At 38.0% G+C, this 19,757-nt stretch overlaps 1 protein-coding gene across 3 annotated transcripts in view; it reads left to right on the top strand.

Moving 5' to 3' along the window:
• The window catches only part of LOC145666708 (uncharacterized), a 66,011-nt gene that overhangs the window by 22,721 nt on the left and 23,533 nt on the right, over window positions 1-19,757 (top strand). For all 3 annotated transcript variants that reach the window (XM_081734213.1, XM_081734211.1, XM_081734212.1), the window contains exons 7-8: window positions 7,278-7,394; window positions 17,723-18,549. In XM_081734213.1, the coding sequence (XP_081590339.1) occupies window positions 7,278-7,394; window positions 17,723-18,549 (944 nt within the window). The remainder of the gene's footprint in view (window positions 1-7,277; window positions 7,395-17,722; window positions 18,550-19,757) is intronic.

Here is a 19,757-nt window from a genome sequence, read left to right as displayed (position 1 = left end):
AAGTTAACCTGCCCATTTATTTTTTGAATAAAAATTTTATTTTTTCGAAACTAACGATAATTTATGCAAAACTGACGTAAACTAACGATGTAGATAAGAAAAAAAAATTGTGAGGCGGGCAGGACAACACCACAGACATTTATGTACATCATGGCAAAGGAGAAGGATAGTGATGATCAGTAAATGATTATGATAGAATTTTCTTGTGTAAGAAAAAGGAAGAAAGATTTTCGAGAAATTCGTGGGTATGATTTGTTGTCCAGCAACAGCTCAAAAGACGACGCAGCGGTCACTAAATTGGTCCACCGTGGAAATTACAAGGGTTGGATTTTTAGTAATGACAACACTTATACATACTCGGGAACAAAGCAATCCATTATAATTCATACCAGCGGCAGATTAGATGCCGACCCTCCCTCAGAGCACATAAACTCACCTGCTCTCTCCCCCATGCACGCGCAGTGCCAGCAGTTAGAAGGCAGTTCTGAGAGTGCTCGTATACTGCAGTCACACTGCATGAGTGCTCGCGGAATACAGTCATGTTTACGAAGCAAGATCAGAGAATCTAGTTGAAAATTGAATGCGCTAGAGGTAGAAATGCAAAACAGTGCTATGAAGTATTGCAAGATGTTTGTGGTGCAAGTGCATTACCATACTGTACAGTAGCAAGGTGGGTCAAAGCCTTTAATGACGAACAAAATGTCACAGATATGCCTCGCTCAGGCCATCCTCCTATAAGTGAAGATGTGCAGAATGTAAATGCTTTAGTGCTAGCGGATCGGAACGCCACGATTCTCAATTGACCAACGATATGGGACTAGCGCATTTGACTGTGCTGAAAATTCTGAAGAAGAATCTAAGATTGCGTAACATCGCCTCAAGGTGGTTTCCACATGATCTGACTGAACAACACAAGTGGCTGCGATATGATGTCTCTCGAACACACTTGGAGCGGTATCAAAGTGAAGGTGAGGCCTTCTTACGGTGGATCATTACTATTGATGAGACCTGGGGCAGAACGTATGAACCACAGTTGAAACGGCAATCAAACGAGTGGCGTCATCCTGGGTCACCGAGAAAAACAACAGTTCGGAATATCCCAACCAATGTGAGAGCTATGCTCATCATTGCATATGACTGGGATGGTGTAATCATAAACCATACCGTCCTCCAAGGACACACCGTTAGTGCAAAGTACTACTGCAATTTTTTGCAAAACAATCTGCAAGCAGATGTAAGACGAAAATGACGCCAGTTCCTGACGAACCCACCCATCATTCTGCATGACAATGCAAGGTCACATTCAGCAGATGCGGTCACTGGGTATATCGAGAGGATTAATTGTTTTTTTTTTTTTTAAATCATGAATTTACTAAACAATTTTTTTTTTTATTTTTATGTTTTTCTTAAAAATTAATCAAAGATTTAATATAACTAATAGTTGATGGTGTGATTTGGAGTTTAACATCCCATACAGCACCGAAACTACATGGGTTGTGGACCCACAGCTTACGTGGGATCCGAATTACACGAGCTACCTCCGGAAATCGAACCCGAGCCTGCTGCAGGCGTGTTCGCTAACCATGTAGTTACAAGGAGATTCGATAACTAATAACTTATAGGAAATATTAAGTATAGCTAGTTACCATTAAACAAGACAATACATGAATAACATTTGTTTGGTATCATGATGATTTTGCACATGCGCGTCATCTGAGCTCATCCAATGTTGTTTAACCATTGAAGGAGTGTGTGCTACGTTGTCTTCAAACGGTTGCAATATTTTGGAAATGAGCATGATTGTGATGTGCTTCTGACATATCCTAAATAGTGTGTTCTCATTATTCATGCAGTCTTAACAATAGTAGTAAACTGTAGTTGAAATTATTATTATTGAGATCTAAAGTGCTGTGCTTCTTCGAGTAGAGCCAAGTGTTGTGATAGATGCACTGTTAATGGGAAATAGGCTTGTAAGAATCTTAGTAACGTAAATTCTTTCGTACTAGTCTTCGTGGAGCTCAGTAGTCTAGTACCATGTTGAGAATGTAACAAAATTTCTTACCACATTCTGCACAGCATTTACTTTATTTACTATCTTAAAACTGTATCCCAGGGACAGTATAAAAGCATAATAATAATAATAAAGTAAGGAAAAATGCAAAACTAATGGAACAGCTACTCCATTAGTTTTGAACATGCTTCTTAAGAGAATTGGAATATTGTCTTCGGAGTGTATGATTGTGTACATATAGGTGTAGAGACAGGCTAGATGTGACTCCATTGCATGTACAATCATGATTTTTAAAATTTTTTATTATTATTATTCTTTTACTCCGGCATCGATATTCCTTTCATACCAATGAAAGATTCTGCCATTGTCATACAACTTCATAAACATCCGAGGTATTTATGTGCATCAGTGTAGTAACTTGTGTATTTGAAGTTACATAGTGAAAGTTTTTCCACGTTCAAGGAGTCCAAGTCAATCTGAGTTGCATCATTCTTCCGAAACGGACTGTCTGTGTGCTTTAGAGATGGGCAGAATCGAGTACTTCTGAGAATCGAGTACGTACTCGATTCTGCAGGGAGAGAATCGATTCTGGACTCGGATCGGAATCGGTTTTCTTCATATCTACCCCCCCCCCCCCGCGCTCTTGCGATCTAATGATACTTAAGTGGCAAACAATTTGTATTCAACGTTAAGTAATAACAATTTTAAGTAGTTGGCATTGTAATATATCTATATCTATATCTATCTATCTATCTGTATATATATATATATATATATATATATATATATATATATATATATATATATATTTGGTAGGATTTTAGTTAATAAAGTACACATGTCTGTCTTTTTCACGATTAGCAACACTAATTAGAAGAATCTTTTTATATTGCTCACCCTCTTTTTTATGCATGCTTATGTATTTCATTGTTTACCCTCCTTTTTACATTTATTTGCATTCCCGTTGTTTCTGTACACTGAATCCCACGCTTTGTAACACGCAAGCACACGAGGCTAACTGAAGTTCACTTTCACTCTTTACCACTCGCCAAGTGTCGCCAAGCGAGTGGGTGAAGTTATGGTGCATGCTATTCACTATACGGTGCATGCTGTCCAAAGGAATTCGGAATCAATTCCAGCCAATCAGAGCAAGCGTAGGGAATCGAGTACGGAGCTCAGAACTCATTTATGAGAAAACAATTCCGAGCACAAACAGAATTGATTCTGGATTCAGATGTCCTGGACTCGGTTTGTGAAAAGTGAGCACAAGCAGAATCGAGACCAGCTGTGCTCGGAGTGGAAGTACAGGAAAGCAGATGCTTTATCAGCCTATTTGTTCGTTACTGATCAGTCAGACTTGAATAAAGGGACAACATTAACACCATCAATGGCACCAATATACAAGATAATTACAATTTCTAAATTACAGGTGTTCCATACGCGTATTTTAACACATACATTTGCTATAATTATTATAGCGTTCATCCTATGAATGGCTTTATCCCGCCAGATAATAACGTTCAACAGAATGATATGTGGTCAGTACCAAGGACGTACGCAGGGTGAGTTCTTGGGGTTCGGACCCCCTCCCCGAAATCTCGATCTGTCTGTAAATTTGATATAATTTTAGGGGTAATTTTACAAATTTTAATATAATTTATTCTCATATTGAATTTGAATGCACCCGGAAAAACTTTGGACCCCCTCAAAATAAATTCCTGCATACGTCGCTAGTCAGTACAACGACTCAGTGTCGTTTCTTGTTTTTCGACTAATTCAGTGGCGGTTGTAGCCCGGGGCCAGGGCCCTCGGTCCCCCAGTTTTTGAGTGACAAAAATAATTTAAGCTATTATTTATGTATTTTTGAAAGTGTATAGTAAACTCATGATATACATATCATAGTCTGAAGTCTGGTTGGCCCCCACAGTTTTTAATTTCTAGAAAAGCCTCTGGACTCATCACTCACAATTCACTAGTTAAAATACACTCACAATAATAATAATGATCCATAGGAATTATGAGATATGTAGTAAGTCCAGAGTTGAATTACGCATGCAGCATTTGTGGTAGGTACTGCAAATCCTACCACAAATCAGTGGCGGATCTAGTCTGGGGTCGGGGGGCCTAGCCCCCCAGTTTTCTGAGTGGCAAAATAATTTAAGCTATTATTTATATAGATTGAAAGTTCATAATAAACTCATAGTATACTTATCATAGTCTGAGACCCGGTAGCCCCCCCCCCCCCCTAGTTTCTACCTTCTAGATCCGAAACTGCCACAAATGCCATCCGATTGCTATACAGTTGTCTATAATTATAAAGAAAGATGCAGGGAACTAGGAGTAACTACAGCTGCGATCAAAATTGCACTTCTGTGCTAAAAGAAGAAGCGGGCTTTGTGGTGAATAAACACTGTGTGGGGTTTTTATTGGGGTTCTCTTGTTTCTACCCACTTTTGTTATTTCACTATTATTATTTTATTATCCGCCTCATTATTACCGTATCTCTTAGCCTGGTTCATGCTCGCAGGATGTTAAACTAAATAATAATAATAATAATAATAATAATAATAATAGTCGATTACGAGTAGAGTTCATTTATGAATCATAGTTTATTCTGTGTTGGTTAAATGTAAGAATGATTAGTTATAATTAAATCGTCTACATTACAATACGTTACAGGGAAACTGAGCTGATATCGTCATTTAATTCGATTCCACTTTTTCGTGTAGGCCTATAAGTAATTACTTCATTCTTCCCGATATTCATTGATTGATCGATTGGTTTAATTTTAATGCGCTTTTTCACAACCCAAGCTGATATGGAAATCATTGTTTAAAGTGCGAGTTACAGGCATAACATTTTCACTTGTTGTAATGACATTACACTTATCTGCTGGGAAGGGGCGTATTGTTATCCTATGTAAAAGTATTTCTAAGCTAATAACATCTTGTTTCGGCTGGGTGAATGCGTAATTGGTCACAGAGATGTTAAAAAAATATGACGAATGTTGTCATTTACCTCAGTTAGAAAGATATTATTTATATTTGTTAAAATCTTCCTTTATTCTGTTATGAAATATTTCCTTCTTCGATTAAAATTCTCTTCAACTGAATTGGACAAACTTAGGTAATAAATCATGGCTCCAAAGTGAATAAACAAACATTCTACGCTATATTAAAAAAAAAAAAAAAATGCCCATCATATGCACAGAAGCATGTTGCAATTCGCTGTGCCGCATTTGTTGCTTCCATACTTCTTATCTTACTGTTTCTGCTGGACTCGATTCTTACTCCTTCCATGGCTTGCTTTACTGGTCTTTCCCTCCCTCCGCTGATAACAAGGCGAAACAAGGAGTACGCTACTTTAGTGAATTCAGTCAAAGCTCTTTACGCTGCGTAAGGGTTAGTTTCCCATCAGTTGATATATGAATAGCAGAAATGTGTTCTGTATACACAGCTTATTGAATGCACTGCCAGGGAGGTGAGCCACTGATTGAGCATAATAAAACCGAATACAGAATCGAATCCAGAAAGCGCGTACATGAAGTCATGAACGTAGGATCATCAACGCAGGCCACTGAGTGAGAATAATTAAACCGAATCCAGAATCAAGTCCAGAGAAACCGAGCACAGAGAATCGAGTACAGTAAGGAATCGAGTGGAATCGATTCTTGGACTCGATTCTGCCCATCTCTAGTGTGCTTTTTTCTTTTAAAACTCTTTCATTAACTTTGAATATTCCATCCCTTTGCATGAAAGCTGGTTAGGAAAGAGCTGATGTTCTCTCTCTCTCTCTCTCTCTCTCTCTCTCTCTCTCTCTCTTCCTCTTCATATTTTGCTGGAATGATCAATATTTCAGGCCTCATAGCGAGTCACTTTTTTTTTTTTTTAATTAAAAGTTACTTTTTTTCAAGTTAGTCACTAAAAGTTACTTTTTTTCAAATTGTAACTAAAAGTTCTTTTTTTAGTAGGTAAAGTAACTTTTTCGTGAGATTCATGTTTTGCATTGGCAGTTTTCTAAGAAAAATGTTATAAAAATAAATTGAAAAAGGCAGAAACTTGTTACTCATTACTCTTCTGAAAGCTTCAGTACTTGCTGCCACATGTGAAATAGTCAGTTGTATTCTTACTTCAGCTTTTATTCTTTCTAACGCACAGTGGATGGTTGGTGGATGCTTAAGCTCTCAAGATGGGGTTTAGAACCCTTCTGTATCTATTCTTTCTTCTATCATAATAGCCTTTTAGTTTTGTCTCGTAATAGTTAACGCTCCGCTCAACGTTGTGTGTGTGTTTCTGTGGTTCATCATGTTCGTCTTGTGTTATGCTTCTTGTATGTTCTTCTTAAGAGTAGGTGATGAGTTTGAATATTTCATGGCTTTGAGAACTCTCAGTGCTAAGTTAAATATAGTGTCTGGGATGAAGAAATTCGGAAATAGGCCAGAACTGGTTCCACTTACTCAGAAGCTTCTTACATCTGCTAAGTCTGCTTACCGTAACTACAAAGCGTACTTAGAAAACCTAAGAAAGGAGGAAGCTCAAAAAGAAGTAAAGAAGAAAAGATGAAATAAAACAACAAAGAGAGAGGTGATGGAAAAATTGGCAAAGGAAAAAAGGGGCATGATGAGATTTTGGTCACTTTTTCGTGTGCTTTTGGTCACTTTTCAACTATTTACAAGAGACCAGACCACTATGAGGTCTATTTTTTGTAGTCACAAGTCACACCTTTTAGGTAATTTTCTTCCGTAGGATTATCGTTGTTGTTGCCTATCCACATTAGCCTGTTTGACACCTAGACCTGCATAGACAAAATTAAACGTTTGGAGTCGATGGAATATTAAACAGGAAATAATTCCGTTGCAGATCATTTGGAAATTTTATACTCGTTTCTGAAGACGGTGTATTTCACCATTTCGCTGCTGATCTCGAAATGGATGGTCTGTTTATGTATAAAAACTTGTAAAAAGTATTTCGATAATTTGCCAGTTTTACTGAAAGCGGACAAGATATTTAATATTTATGAAGTAAATACTGTAGAGAATGAAGTAAGAATTTCTAAGAGAAGTGTATATACGAAAGAAAAGTCAGGTTTTTAAGGAAAAGCTTCTGGACATGTTTTTAGTAACAGTCATTTGCGTTTACTTACAACAACTATTATATGTTGATTTTGTAGGAAATGTTCAAGTTTAATCAGTGTACTTAATTGCATTGATATGTAATGAATCTTGTAAGAATCACATGACCTCATGGAATTTATTAATTTGTTACAGTCATCTACAAGGAAGAAGGTAATACCTGTAATTCCTCCAATTCCAAGTAAGAGAGCCAAAGGAACGAGAATGCAAGATGCGGCTGTAGCGTTGAACAGGAACAAAATATTGAAGCTGGTAAGATATATTCTATAGAATTAAACTTACTTTTCTTAACATGCAGAAAGGGGATATATACAAATGGAATTTGGAATGCGTTAGCCGAAACCTTAAATATTCAGCCCTAATGGAAAAAAAAATCGATTTCAGAATTCAATTGTGAAGAGAAAACGCTAATCGTTCATCGATTCTCTTTCGTTCAGATAAGAATTTCCAAATGATTAGAGAAAAAGACATAAGGTAATGTATAGTTTCAGTGTTTCGCTTCACAGTTTGTGATGTGCGTACGAGCGCAAATTGACAAACTTGTTAACATCTAGTTAGAAGAAAACTGTTTCGTAAATGTAATAGTGGGGCATTAATAAATGATCATGTTGCATTTAGTCAGTGTTGGAGAAAGCCTGAAAATTCAAGCGAAGTTTGATATTCTGTTCAAAACCTTAACCATGTTGTGGGTCCAGGCTTGTAACGAGAATTATTGATTGCTTGTGTCAAAGTTTAGTCGTTTTCATTGATCACTCATATCGCACCAAACGGACCAAGTCTAGTTTTTCCAATTCCTCAAGGTGAGTGATGGAGCCGTTAATATTACTTAGAAAAAGCGCCAGTTTCGTTTGCTACTGGACACAAGTTAGAAATAATATCGTTGGCTACTTTCTTTTAGCATTAAGGTTATAGAAGACCTGAGCGCACAGCTTAACGTAAAATCTGAACCTCATGAGCTCCCACCGTGAATCAAAACAAGATTCAAGACATGTCCGTAGTCGTCTTTCTCAGTGAAAGTAGATCGATGAGTGAAGGGAACAGAATCTGTAAAAGTTTCCATAACAATTCTTTAAAAAGTGTTGATCGTGCCATAGACTTTAATGTTGTGTTTTTCTTTCATAATAGTGGTGGACAAACACCGTGTGCGTGGGTTTCCTCGGGGTTCTCCCGTTTCCCCCCACTTTCTTCATTCCACCATTTCATTCATTTCTCATCATCACCGTCTCCTTTAGCCTAGCCGCCATAACCGTGGGACGTAAAACTCAACCATATTCATTTCTTTCATAGTATTAAAACTAAGAAGTTGGAAGGATGATCCCAAATGAAATCTTTCAGTTGAACGTCCCTTTATGCCCTTTAGGCTAAGGGTGACGAATGATTAAGGCAAGTGAATAATGATGAAGAATTGGTGGAATGAGATTGTGGGAGGAAACAGGAGTATCCCGAAAAACCCATAGACACGATGTTGTCCATCACAAACTTACTTGACCGGGGATTGAACCAGGGACTCTACACACCGCCACTGAGATAAGTGCTCTACCACTAAGGCACCGTGCCCCCAAATAATAAGTCTATTAAATTAACAATTCTTGATAAGAAAATGCATGTTTGAAGACTTCTTTCGTATTGAGGCGTAGGCGAACTTTCCTTAATATGAACTTATTAGTGTCAAACAATTTAAAATTTTGTAAGCTTTTAATAAAAATAAATACATAAAAACATATTATCCTATTATAATGACTTACATGGAGTGATGACTTATGCACATGCGCGTCATCTGAGCTCACCGCGTGCTGTGGGATTGTTTGGGAAACGTGTTCTACGTTCTCTTCGAGCATCCGCAGCATTTTTGGATGAGCATAGTGATTGTAATGTGCTTCTGACCATACGACTGTTTTGGTACCATCGAAGAAGTATATATTTTCCATCTTAAAATACATTTGGCAACATCGCATACCCCAAGGGTAATAACTTCAGAAACACAGATACTAAAAGAGAGGTGAGGTATTGCTTGTAGCTGTCTGTATTTGCCTTCAGCTAGGCTATATGAATGAACTGTATGTGGCGTTTATATCCTTTCCTCTCGTGGTTGCGAAAACGATGCTTGTTTTCAATGTTTTGCATTGGATTTGTCATATTGAATTATCAAAGAAGCAGCTTATTCAAGTGGTTATAAAGTATGTTAACACGAAAAAATAAGTCTAGTTAACGCATGATATGAAGTAATAAAGCTGCTCTTTTTCTTGTATGGTTGAAGAGTTGGATGCGTTCGAGCTTCGTATTTTAATAATTCTAGATACAATTCTCGTTGAAAAGTTTTATTTTCCCCAGAATTGCTTCTCTTTCTTAAGATGAATAATGATATTAACCAAAGTTAGTTAATTGACCATTAGTTAATCAACCGGAATGTATGTTGTTTACTTTTCACTATATCGGGGGCCAGAGTGACTCAGTGATAGAGCGTTTACCTTGGGTGCGTGGGGTCCCTGGTTCGATTTCCGACAAAGTTAGTTTTTGGTGGACAACATCGTGTTAGTGACTTTTCTCGGGGTACTCCCGTTTCCTCCCACATTTCATTCTACCAATTATTCCTTCATTAATCACTTGACTTAATCATCTGTCTCCCTTAGACTAAAGAGTATAATCGTGGGACGTGAAACTGAAAGATTTCATTTGTCTTTATCTATCTATCTATCTATCTATATATATATATATAATTGAAAGTTCTAGAGTGCGGAAGTCGAGCGGTGTTACCAAGAGTAGATTTACTATTCTCAGCAGATATGCTTCAGCCAAAGGAAAAATATATATTTCTTTGCGTGTACCTCTGTATTCTTTATATCGTGTAATCTGAAGTCCGATAAATCGCTAATTGTGTTATGAAGAATATTTTTAAATAGGTCATTACCCTTGAAATTGGTTAGTTGGATTGAAGTTTATCATCCTTTTGAGGCACCGAGGTTACATGAGACATAGACCTATATTTTAAAGTGGAATCCAAACCATCGTAATGCATTCAGATTTCAAGGCTCTTCCATTGGGAATCGAACGCGAGACTCCAAGCAAAAGACGTACGAGCGTTAGCCACTAGACCATGAGAGAGAGCTAGTATTGAAATTGTGCTGTATAGTGTAAATGTAAAATATTTAGTGTACAGTTCTTTATATATATATATAATATGACACCCATCTCTGAATTGACCTAAATTTACCATTCTGTTATCCCAAATGTGCCTTTCTCCCTCTAAATTTACAATTGTACTATTTTCAATGAAAAATTATATCCCTCCCAAATATTCTCGTGAACTCAATCTGCGCCCTAAAATCCACCCATCATGAGTACCCCTGATTTTCAGTGCCTATTGTATGTTAGCCACCTTGAAACAGAGGAATCTCGAATCGGGAATGAAAAATATAGTCTGTCACAAAAAATAGCACCACTTTGAAAAAAAAAAAAATCTGTTATTGTTAATTCCAGCCTTATTTTATACACCTCTTTGGTCACACACTGTCCAACTGATCTTTTAATAGTTCTCAAATGTTTATGTTGCGCTACTGTAGTACATATATGAACATTACATGAAAACACTGACACGGGAAGGTCCCACAAGTTGTAGCTCAAATATGATTGCCACATAGCACACCTGATAGAGTATCACGAGAAATGAAAACTACCAAAATTTAAGGTGCTATGGACCAGAAGGATAGAAGCTACGGGGCTTCAAAATTTGAATATCCAAAAAATTATATCATGGAGTTTTGCACGTTTAAACTAAATATCTCGAAAACCGTCAAAGCAATCAAAACAAAAGTTGCTCAATATAATGAGAACGAAATACTCTATCGAAAACCACGAACAGTGTTGCCATAGGTAAAACAGCGTTGCCAACTCATAAAATATTTTGTTTGAAATAGCACCATATACAAGTGTGCACAGATTTAAAATGCACTATTATCACTAAACATAACAGTAAAATGTAGTGGTATAGTGTTGCACACTGTTGGAGCTACGTGTGCTGAAAATGTACAATGGTGAAGTCTGGTACGTCGCAACAGATGGTAATAAAGGAATCTGTGTCTCATACTGTGAATTTAGTTCAACTGCATAACACCGACAGTATAACGTAGTAAAATGTCAGTAGTATCACAAAATACTGATGCATTTGTAAAACGAAATTGAGTGATGTCGTTTTTACACTGTAGGTTCCGTCCTGTGTCATCTTCGAAGCTATATACCGTATTACTGGACTTAACAGTGTAAAGTAAGATCCGAACCACTACGAAAGAGAAAGATAACAATGAAATGTAACGTGAAAAGTACAACAAAAATATGTCCGAGGCAGGATTGGAACTCACGATCTCTAACATGTTGATTGTCTAGCCTTCTAGGTCAAACGGCTGTCCGGGCCAACTAAAAATGAAATGAGCTAGTAATTAAATAATTATATTTCCAATGTGAATATGGTAATATTACAGTGTACAAACGTAATTATAGGAGAGGAAGTAAAAGAATATACCACTTAACACGAAAGACATAAACCAAGAAAGTACTCTTCCAAATATTGATAAGATAATCTGGAGAACCAGTTTACGGAATTAGAAATCATGTTTTTTTTTTTTTTTTTCGTGTGTATCAATTTGTTTTCGCGAGCTGTCTGCTTATTTACCGGAGCCAATGAAGTATTATGCAAAACCCTCACTTTTCTCTAATGCATTTCTTCATGACAATCTGTCGCCACATATCAGACTTCTCCATTGAACATTTTAAGCACACGTAGCTCAAACAGTGTGCAACACTGTGCCACTACATTTTACTGTTATGTGGTGATAGTGCATTTTAAATCTGTGCACACTTGTATATGGTGCTATTTCAAACAAAATATTTTTATGTTGAGTTGGCAACACTGTTTGTAGCTTTCTGGGCATTTTGTTCTCATTATATTGTGAAACTTTTGTCTTGATTGCTTTAACGATTTTCAAGATATTTAAACGTACGTAATTCCATGATATAATTTTTTGGATATTCAAATTTCGAAGCCCCGTAGCTCCTATCCTTCTGGTCCATAGCACCTTCAATTTTGGTCATTTTCATTTCTCATGATGCTCTATCAGATATGCTATGTGGCAATCAGATTTGAGCGACAACTTGTGGGACCTTTCCGTGTGAATTTTATACATTAAGGGACCTTATAATCCAAAACTTAAATGTAATGCATATCTTTATTACCACACTTTTTGTGCGAAGTTTAGCGCTAAACGGTAGGTAAATTATTGAAAGTCAATGAAAAAATAAAATTGTTTACACCACAATCTTTGACATTTCAGTCTGTTGTTACACCGCTACGGGCAGCTCTTAATGCTGCAGACCAACGGGATATGATGTTCACAATTGTTTCACTTAATGTAATATCTAGTTCAAGGTGCCAGATTTGAACCAGTTCCTCAGTTATTTGTCTCATAGACCGATATATCTTCCCATGTCCTTTTTGTGACATAATATGCCACAGATTCTATGTAGGATTCATATCCGGAGAATTCGGTGGCCACCATAATCTTTGGAAATTCATACTTTGAAACCAGTCCGCTACACTCCATGCTCTGTGTCACAGCGCATTGTTGTCTTGGAAAATAAATAAACTCAAATTAGGACCTGGGAAATAGTCAGCAGATAGTCGTAGTTACTTTCGGTTTAGAATGTCAATGTAATATAGCGCATTAATTTGTTTATTGCAGATTTTCATTCATCCCACTCCATTTGAAGTAAAGCATTCCCACAACTTGACATTTTCATCAAATTTACTTCTTTGGAAAACGAATTTTGGCTTTAGATTTTCTCCTTTTCTCATCCACAGTTTCACTTCACTGTCATTTCCAATAGTATAAACTACTCTTCATCCAAGAAAATTACATGCCACCACTGTTCATCACTCCGTGCACAGTATCTACTCATGAACTCTTCTAGCGTTTATGTATTTATCACTTAAAAGTGGATTCTTTCTTGGAATTTTCTTATGTAACCCTTTTTCATTAAGTCGTCTTATAACAGCCATCAGACTTACGTTGTAACCTACATTAGAATAGATAGCCGCTGCAATTTCCCTGGAGCTGGAAACTCTTGTCTGATACAGCCAAGCGAAAAACCTCTTGATCCAATTTAGCAGCTCATTTCATTTTCTGCTACACCGTTCTCATTCAGCCCTCTCCTTGCCTATGCTTTCCATGATCCTGAATTATTCTACCTAGATAGTATGATGTATACCTAGAATTTTGGCGATTTGTCTATTTGAGTAGCCCTCACTTCGCAGTGTCAGAATTCGTCTTTGTTTACAAAGGCTTGTGTCACACACTTTTCTCATATTTTCAGTTTCTAGGGAATAATAAGATTCTTCTACGTCTTATTATGTATGTGAAGCACTTCTGTTTACAATGTAAACAAACGAAACATTCAATAATACATAATTTTCATTAACATTTCACTTTACACTGCTCCAGACAAGCAAACAAAACAAGCATTTTAAGGCTCAACCACACTCATATTGAGTACAGAAACACTAAACGGAGAGCATCTGAACTACGGTAACGCAAAATACTGCTCTGATCTTCCCCAAACTTAAAGGTTGTTGGAAACATCAAGTAGATACCAGTATGTCACAGAATGACTTATTTAAATAGTAAATATAATGAAACACTTGCGCTTGTTCTGAGTTTTTTCTTTTTTTTCTTTCTTTTTTTTTAATTGTGACGGACTGTAAATTAGTGAAAACACACTCACACACATTCATGTTTCATAAAATTAGGAGACAAAAGAAAAAAAGGAAAAACAATTTGATGAACAGAAAAGTAGCTGTGAAGTGTCCAGGTTGGCGCCATTTTGGAATTCAACAGTCAGAGTTGTAAGCTGAAAATATAGAGAAGTTAGAGGGAGATAAAACTAATAGGAGTACAGAGAGTGAAGATTTATCTTATTAGCTCGAATGCAATACGACCCCAAGTTTTTGAGACGATTTTAATGAAGAAAAAAAATTTAACTATCTGGAAGGAAAGGAATGATCCGATGTAGATGTAACTTCATACATATGCATACCATCGGCGGGCTTGAAAATGAGTTGCAATGATCTCTTGACGGCTAGAACGACCACCAGTCTATTAGTGGTGTCACCATGTGACCATGTTATCAGGCCTGAAAGGGTATATAAGGGACGGGCGCAGCGAGTCAGAATTTAGTGTAGTGAGCACTCTGAAGTGTCACGAAGAACGCCACGTGCTCGTGTGCGATAACGTTATCAACGTTTTTGACAGATTCGACTAGGGCATTCGAATGTAACAGTGGCCCGATGTTGGATTGAATGGGTACGTGAGGGAAACCACATGCGTCACCAATGTTTCGGTCAACCAAGTCTGGCACATCAAGTGAGAATCGTCGTATTGTTCGCCGAGCACATCGTAACCCCATTACGTAGGCACTTGCCATATGAACACAAGTAATAGACCCATTTTGTGTTATTCCATACCACTTGTCGAAGATTAGCAGCAGACGAACTATTAAATCACGGTCCCAGTAAGCTGCTGATATTATCACTTTAACACACACGGCTGCGTTTGGAGTGGTGCCGTACACGGAACGCATGACTGCTGACGAGTCCATTTACATCATTTTCAGTGTTGGGCCTTAGGCACTGTCTCGAATAACCATAGTTTGAAAATATAACAGCGCCGAGGAAAGAGGTCACATTCTATCAATGTTCTGAAGAGACGCTGGTGTAACTCACCCTCATGGTGTAGGGAGTCACCAGGTCACCCCTGGTGATGATTCAGGGAATTCTGTGGGCTCATGGTATGTCGCGAATGTCATGCATCTCATGTGTAACCCTCATGAGACAACATCCTGTTATCTTTCAACAGAACAACGCTCGCTCACTCAAAACACATGTTTCTATGAACGCTCTGCGTGATGGTGAAGTACTCCTTTGGGCAGCAAGTTCTCCTGATCTGTCCCCGATGGAACATATTTGAGATTAGCTCGACGTCAACTCCGTTCTAGTCCAAATTCTAAAATATCGAGGGACAAGTATAACAATTAACGCCCTATTTGCCTCAGGAGAGGATACAACAGCTGTAGTCACCCTTCCCAGCTGAATCAACACATGCATCCAAGCGCGAAGGGGTGCAACATCCTACAGTGGTGATAATACTAATGCACTCAGGTAGCCGTTCTAAGCATCACAGATCTCTAATCGTTTGCATATCTGATAATCACTATCTGGCCATTCGTCACCGGACACCCCTAACTAGTACGTTAATCCGGTTTCAGCAGTCCATCAGTATCGTATGGGGTCACCTTTCGCCGCAACTTTTTGAGGAAGACTTTCCACCAACTTGCGGTAGGTTTCGACGGGAATCTTGCTCCATTCCTCTTGCAAAGCGGCGAACAACTCTAGTGTTTTGGGCGGCATGGCCTGGTTCTCAAGCGGCGCTCAAACTCGTCCCAAAGATGCTTAATATGGTTGATATCAGGACTTTGGGCTGGCCAATCAAGTTTTTCCACCATGTCCTCGAACCACGTGTTTATAACACCTGCAGTATGACATGGAGCATTGTCTTGCTGAAACAGATATGGACCAATACTGAATTGTGCCCACAGTATCGGTAGCGCATAATTGTCCAGGACCATTTGGTATGCACCGGCATTCATGTTTCCCGGCACTAAAACAAGAGGACCAAGACGACCACGAGAAGCACGACCACACCATGATGGCACCTCACTGCCACACCATGGTGCCGAATTTCACTGTGGGTACGATACACTCTTGTAAACATCTTTCTCCGGACAAACGCCACACCCACACATGTCCATCGAACTGCCACATCTGGTAGCGCGATTCATCACTCCATAGGACGGATTTCCATTGCTGAAGAGTCTAATGGTGGCGTTCCTTGTACCACTGTAAACGACGGGTCGCATTGCACGCTATGATAAGCGGCTTGTGAACTGCAGCACGACCATGGAAACAAAGTGCGATGATCTCCCGGTGGACAATACCATCACTTGCAACACTACCGGAAGCTGATCGAAACTCCTGTGCCACCGTCTGTAGTGACGCCTTCAGATTTGACTTCAACACACGTTTCAAGCTTCGACGGTCACGATCTGTTAATATTGTCGGTTTAGTTGGTCTGGATCGGCATCTCAGACCCCCTCCCGCTTCCACTTCACGATAACATCGCTCACTGTCGATCGGAGTATCTGAAATTTGTTGAAAATCTCACGAGTCGAATGCCCAAACCTGTGGGCTCCAATGATCATTCCACTTTCTGCTTCTCCAAGTTCGCGTCGTCTGTCCATATTGGCTGCTGTAGCTCATGTGAGTATATTCTCCAGCGGCAACACCCTTTATAGCTAGTGTCACGTGCACAGACGATCCCAGGCACTTTTGGAGGGGTGTTCGGTGACGAATGACCAGATAGTGTACACACATGTGTGAAATCAATTGACATTCGACCGTTCTGTCAAGGTGCTAACTTTTTTTGGTCGATAAATGTATAACACCCGCTTTGAAAAGGTTGGAATGGAAAACGTTACCAGTTTAAAGCTCTTTTGATTTAAATCGCAGTCTGTAGTTTATCTTCTTGTAGTGATTGCGGAAATTACACTCATATCAGTTTGAATACTCCGTAGAAACGTAGCGAAAATACAATAATAGCAAATAAGGTGATATGAATTAAATCGAACCACAACATTACGTATTTCTATTTATGTCGGAACTTAACAAGTCACGCAACGACACGGCACTGTCGCAGGAGAATGATAGGTCTACACTATGAACACCACAGAATTCTTTATTACTTACGATAAAAGTTAAATACAGCTTTTAATTGGTAGTAGTAGTTGGTGGTGTCTGAAAGGAACAGCAAATGTCAGTTCAATTACGGACGTAATGGTATGGAAGACTTGGATTTTGAATTATATTGCACATTACAAAAATGATTGTTTCCGTTTTGAGAGCGTGATTTTAATATTAGTTCGAGATCGTTAATGGAGTGTTTATTTTGATCTTAAGTAAAATTGCATACAACGACTTTTTATTATTCGTAAGTTAGGAGGGAAAGAAAATCCTACGGTCGAATAACAAACTTATCCCATACCTGTTGTTGTACAAGATGGACAAGCAGAGAATTTCATACATCATCTTTGACGTAGCAACAAGTTTTCTTTAGATGTGCTGAGGAAGAGGTGAAGAATGCCTCGAAACCATTCACAGATTTTCTGTCTTTTAAATATGTTAATGGATGCGTTTTTATTTACTGTTCACAGATAATCATTCCATTGTATTAATTAGTAATTTGTCAGTAACTTATTTATTCCTCTTGCGATACCAAAGAAGTCGGTAAGGAGTTTGTGTTTAGTGTATATCAGGTTGCACTGAAATATACACCGAGCTAGTTGAGAGTTAAATGTACATATTTGAATGTTTGATGTAGAATCATTTGGGAAACTGTTAAAAAATATAAAGAGAATAACCTTTACTTTTATGATAAAAGGGACGTTCTAAAAATGCGAAAAAACATATTGTCTCATTTCAGCATATATCCGGGAGTAGTGGAGAATCCGTACAACTGGACCACGATTATTGCTCTTCTTCCGATGTTTCCCCTCCATCTTTCTACAACTCGAATGCAGCTGAGTATGGTGCAGGAGACCGAGTTAGTAGTGTTGAGAAGACCTCCGTTGCAGAGGACCAATCCTGTATCCGTGTTCCTGATTACCCTGAGTTGGTTTTACAAAGAGATCGTGAAGACTTAAAGCTTCCAAAAGGGAATCGATCCAATTGCTGGGAGAAAAACGCGAAAAAAGACAGCGGGCTTGAGTCAGGGGAAGTGAGTGATGCAAGTGAGGAAACAGTTGGCTGTGGTTGTGTAAATGACAGAATGTATTTCGATAAACTACCTCCTTATATAAAAGACATATCTAATTCTTCTAGCGTAGGAGTAAAATCGGAACAGATTAGTAGTTCAAATCAGACTATAAAGAAGCAGTCCATAGATGAAGTAGAGAAATCTGTAGATATTAATAGTGAAAGCTCAAAAGATGAAAATAGTAGTGAATCAAGTGTCAAAGATAAGGGATATGTAAGTAATGCGCGTGAACAGGAGAGTAAGAAGTCGAAGAAGAAGCTAAATCTTCAAGAGTACAGAAGTCGTCGAGAAGAACTCGATAGAATTCGTAGTACAGAGAGTAGCAGAGCTAGCACACCTGGAACAACAGAATGTTCTTCCACTGCCAGTAGCAGCCCTAGAGGGTCATCTAGTAGTAAGCCTGTAATGCATAGCGTTGAAGTCCAGACTCAGTGTGATGGTTTGGAAAGTGAGGATAAAAATAAGGGTCAAGGTCAAGACGAAAAGGACAGAAGGTCAGTATATATATATATCCTTGTTCTATCTGCAATTTATTTGGGAAAAGAGGGGTCTGGAGCTCGATTGTAGGACATTGATTCGCTTTAGCGTATAGAGCACAACTGCAGGATGTTACTATTTCGTTTAATTTCAGATTCTTTTGCAAGTGTTGACTTTGTATTGTTACTTTGTCTATACTCTATATCTGCGTCAGTCAAACTAGTCCGAGGACAAGTCCTTGTCTGTCCTTGTAGGCCCCTTAGATTGAACATTACTCCAATAAGAGGGAGAAAAAAAATCAAATTAATTTTGTATCATACTGTTATTATTATTAAATATTTTGCCGTTTGGAAGGTACTGGAACTCATTAGTTTTTTTCTTTTCTCTCGCTCTTGCTCTTAGGTTCAGGTCTGTAATATTTTTCAAATCATTGATCAGTTGTGTTCTTCCTCCTACTCCTCGCTTTCCTTCCATTTTTCCCTCTGGTAGTATGAAGAAGAAAACTTTTATCGCATGGTATGTATAGTCCAGTTGGACTTTCCATAAAAGATGCTGACTAAAAGCTTTCTCTTGTCTCCTACTCATTTTAAAACATCTTCATTTGTTACTTTTTATCTTTTCAGTTTTCCTCCAACACCACATTTCGAAACTCGAAATATTTATTCTCAAACTTCTGTAATGTCAATTCTGAACCATATAGTCCAATACTTCATATATAACACTTGAACAGCTTCTTTCTGAGTCTAGTATTAATCGTGCAAGTTAAAAGTGATGTTTCTTGTTGAGATCACACACTAGTTGAGAATCTCAAGCAGAGCTTGGAAATTACACAAGAAAGCATCGTCCGTTTTCTCTCTTTATGGACATTTTATACAATTTATCTTATCTGTTCTATAAAACATTCTCGATAGCCTTCAGTTTTTAAAAGAATATTTTCGTTCATTAATACAAAAATAAAATTAAGGAAGTTTTAATTAATACTATTATAAAAATGTAAGTTTATTGTTATTAATATATGATCAGAAGGGTTTATTATTTTTTTTTAGAGGTAATTTACTTTTGAAGGGGACAAGAACAGAATGTACATAGAACATTCTGATCAGTCTCCACTTGAAGAAGGTTTGAAAAACGCTTCTGTATATAGTATGGCAAACACCCTACATGCTAAGTACTCAAATCAAGTGAGCTCATTTTCAGCGATAAGCTGCCATCTTTATTTAAATCT

The sequence above is a fragment of the Thermobia domestica genome, chromosome 12 (assembly GCF_964235325.1).
Source record: "Thermobia domestica chromosome 12, izTheDome1.hap1.1, whole genome shotgun sequence".
Lineage (NCBI taxonomy): Eukaryota > Metazoa > Arthropoda > Insecta > Zygentoma > Lepismatidae > Thermobia > Thermobia domestica.
This window is presented reverse-complemented; position numbering and strand designations above follow the sequence as displayed.